Consider the following 3,130-nt stretch of genomic DNA (forward strand, 5'->3'; position numbering starts at 1 on the left):
GCTTGAATTATATTCCTTACTCTGGCATACCAGTTTCTCAAACTAGCAGACATCAATGGTAAAATAATAATAGTGATGATGTGATAATGATAACAGCAATGACAACAATATATATGAAAAACATCTATGACAACAAATTATGGTTTCAGATTGTGAATATGTATAAGTAAATTAACAGATATTAGATAGTAATTAAATGCCTTTTGCTTTAGACAGTGCTTCATAGTTCATAATGGCTTTAAAAAAAATAAAAAATAAAATCTATGTTATACAGATCATAATGGTTCATAACCTTTTTCCTTAAAAAATAGTGTTTCATGGGGTGGAAAAAAGAAAGGACATATCAATTTTGTGGTGACCAATGGTCAAATATTGTTTAAACTAGTTCGTAACTTGTGAAATGCATAAGGAAGTTTAATATAATATGATTCTTTTACTTTTTTTTAGGGGTCTAAATATGAATATGATAATTGTGATAGCTATTATTAAACATTTAGCATGATTGTGATTATATATATATATATATATATAGAAATAAGTTATATTCTAGGTATTAAGCATTTATGATCACTACAACAAAATGTATTTTTAGTGACGAAAATTAGTGAGGAAATATTTTTCGTCGCTAAAAATACAGCTTTAGTGACGAAATATGAATTTCGTCACTAATAATGAAAAAAATTATAACATTTAGTGATGAAAAATAAATTTCGTCACTATTGTGATCTGAAAAATGGGCGCCAATGGAGGGAAACTTTGGCACAAGTTTAATTAATCTATAGTGACGAAATATTTCATCGCTCAAAGTTGAAATTTTTAGTGATGAAATATTTCGTCACTATAGGTATTACTATGGATAGTATTATTTTCGTCACTAAAAATAATAATAGTTTTGCACTTATATGTTTTTAGTGACGAAATCACAATTCGTCACTAAAAGCATGATTTAGTGACGAAATATGATTTTCGTCTCTAAAAATCTTAACAAAGTCTGGTCTTTAGTGACAAAATTGGAATTCGTCACTAAAGACTTATAAGCCCAATTTCAATACCTAGCACACCAAAAAGAAACCAAGAGCCCCAAAACATTTCATTAGCCATTTCGGTCAAAAAAAAAAAAAAAAAACAAGGAAACCGTCGCCGTTGAGCTCAGTCGTCGCCGATGAAGCTCAAACCGTCGCCGATTAAGCTTAAACCGTCACCGATTAAGCTCAACGACGACGCCAACGCCGATGACTCCAACCCACACCGATCGTGATGCTTAAGCGTCACCTTTGGCGATCAACGCCGTTCGTGACGCTTAAGCATTGGCAATCGACGCCGATCGCGACGCTTAAGCGTTGCCCTTGGCAATCGTCGATCGCGACGCTTAAGCGTTAGTGATCAACGCCGATCTCAACGCTTAAGCATCGCGATCGGCATCGATCGCCAACGACGACGTTCAAGCATCGCGACCGGCATCGATTGCCAACAACGACACTCAAGCATCGCGACCGGCGTCGAGCTCCGATCATGATGCTTAAGCGTCGTCGTTGGCACCGATTGTGATGCTTGAGCATCGCCTTTGGCACCGATGGCGATGCTTCAGCTCACCGTTGGCGCCGATCGCGATGCTTCAGCTCGCAGAACGTTTGTGACGCTTCAATTCACACCATCTAGCGATGCTTCTGGCGACCCTTCGTCTTGAGTTCTCTCCTTGAAGCTTCTTCCAAAATGGTCAGTCACTTCAACCCGTCTTCTTCATCATCTTCAACACTTTCATTTGTTTTTCTTTCTTGCTTTTCTATAATTTTCAGATCCAAAAACTTTGTTCTCTATTTACTTTGATATTGTTTTTATTATGCTCTAGATGATAGGAATAGCTTGGGTTTTTGCTTTTGTTATTAAAAACATGAAAATTTTGTGGGAGATTAGGTTCTTCAGAACTATATTGATTTGCTGAACCCTCCGACGGAGCTCGAGAAAAGGAAGCACAAGCTTAAGCGTCTTGTTCAGTCGCCCGACTCATTTTTCATGGTACTAATTCCGACTCTTATAGGTTTTTTTATTTATGTGTGGCAGTTTTATTGAACTAGTTACTTTAGGCTCTGACTCTGTCTCTCTTTTTCTTTTCTTTTTTTTGCTTTTGTTTTAGGATGTGAAATGCCAAGGCTGTTTCAACATGTAATTAGTTTTGTTATTTTTCCTATTTTTGATTAATAATTTGTTTACATTAATGTTATGCCTGGGAATTTAGGATTCCCTGTATTGGTTTGATTAGGAATCTGCTAAGATTCCCAGAAATGTGACGTACCCATGTTTGGTTTATTCTTATGAATCTTTTAGGAACTGATTTTCCAACATGTGAATTAGCTTTCCCATATATATATATATATAACATGTGAAGTAGCTTTTAGGAGTCTTGGGAATTCTAAAAGATTGGCCTGAACTTAGGAATTTGTTATTTTGGTGTGGATTTGTAAGTTAAATTGTGCAATGTTGGTTTTGTTGGATTGCAGCACAACTCTTTTTAGCCACTCCCAAACTGTGGTGGTTTACGGTAACTGCCAGACTGTGTTATGCCAGCCAATTGGTGGACGTGCTCGCCTCACTGAGGGCTGCTCTTTCAGGAAAAAGGGTGACTTTGGTGTTGAATTGGGTGAATCTTCACAATTAGGTGAATGGTTGGTATTGTTTCTCTAATGAGTTGTTCAGTTGAATGGTTGATTTTTGAATCTGATTTTTCCATTATAGTATAAGTAGTGTTGTTTCTGGATTGTGGCTTTTGTTTGCTAGTTTTCATGTGGGGTAGTGATTTTGAAGAATTAGATATTTGTGCTGACATTTGGTTGTTTGCAAGTTTTTCATTCCCCTGTAAATATCTTTCTTCATTGGCGGTTCTAATTATTGTCTTATCTGCTTGTTTAACTTTTCTTTAAATTTTGTACTTATAAATTTAACTTTTCTTTTGCAGACTAAATACACATTGTTTGTAGTAACTTTGGATTTTTTCTGAAATTTGTAAACTTAGCTTGAGCAAAGTAAGTAAATTCTAGTTAAAAACTTATAAAACTCTATACTTGTGATGTTGGAAATTGGATTTGTGGTGGTATGTTGTGTTGGAGCAAGCGGATGGCTTGCATGATGTTAT

The 3,130-nt window shown here is 35.7% G+C and overlaps 1 protein-coding gene across 1 annotated transcript; it reads left to right on the top strand.

The window, feature by feature from the left end:
* The first annotated feature begins 1,691 nt into the window (after positions 1 to 1,691).
* Positions 1,692 to 2,791, top strand: LOC115973321 (40S ribosomal protein S27-2-like). Its single transcript, XM_031093577.1, has 5 exons — positions 1,692 to 1,716; positions 1,915 to 2,016; positions 2,135 to 2,163; positions 2,499 to 2,663; positions 2,734 to 2,791. The coding sequence occupies exons 1-5, from the start codon at positions 1,714 to 1,716 to the stop codon at positions 2,789 to 2,791; spliced, it is 357 nt and encodes a 118-aa protein (XP_030949437.1). The 5' UTR covers positions 1,692 to 1,713.
* The last annotated feature ends 339 nt before the right edge of the window (positions 2,792 to 3,130 follow it).

Source organism: Quercus lobata, chromosome 2 (assembly GCF_001633185.2).
Source record: "Quercus lobata isolate SW786 chromosome 2, ValleyOak3.0 Primary Assembly, whole genome shotgun sequence".
Classification (NCBI taxonomy): domain Eukaryota; kingdom Viridiplantae; phylum Streptophyta; class Magnoliopsida; order Fagales; family Fagaceae; genus Quercus; species Quercus lobata.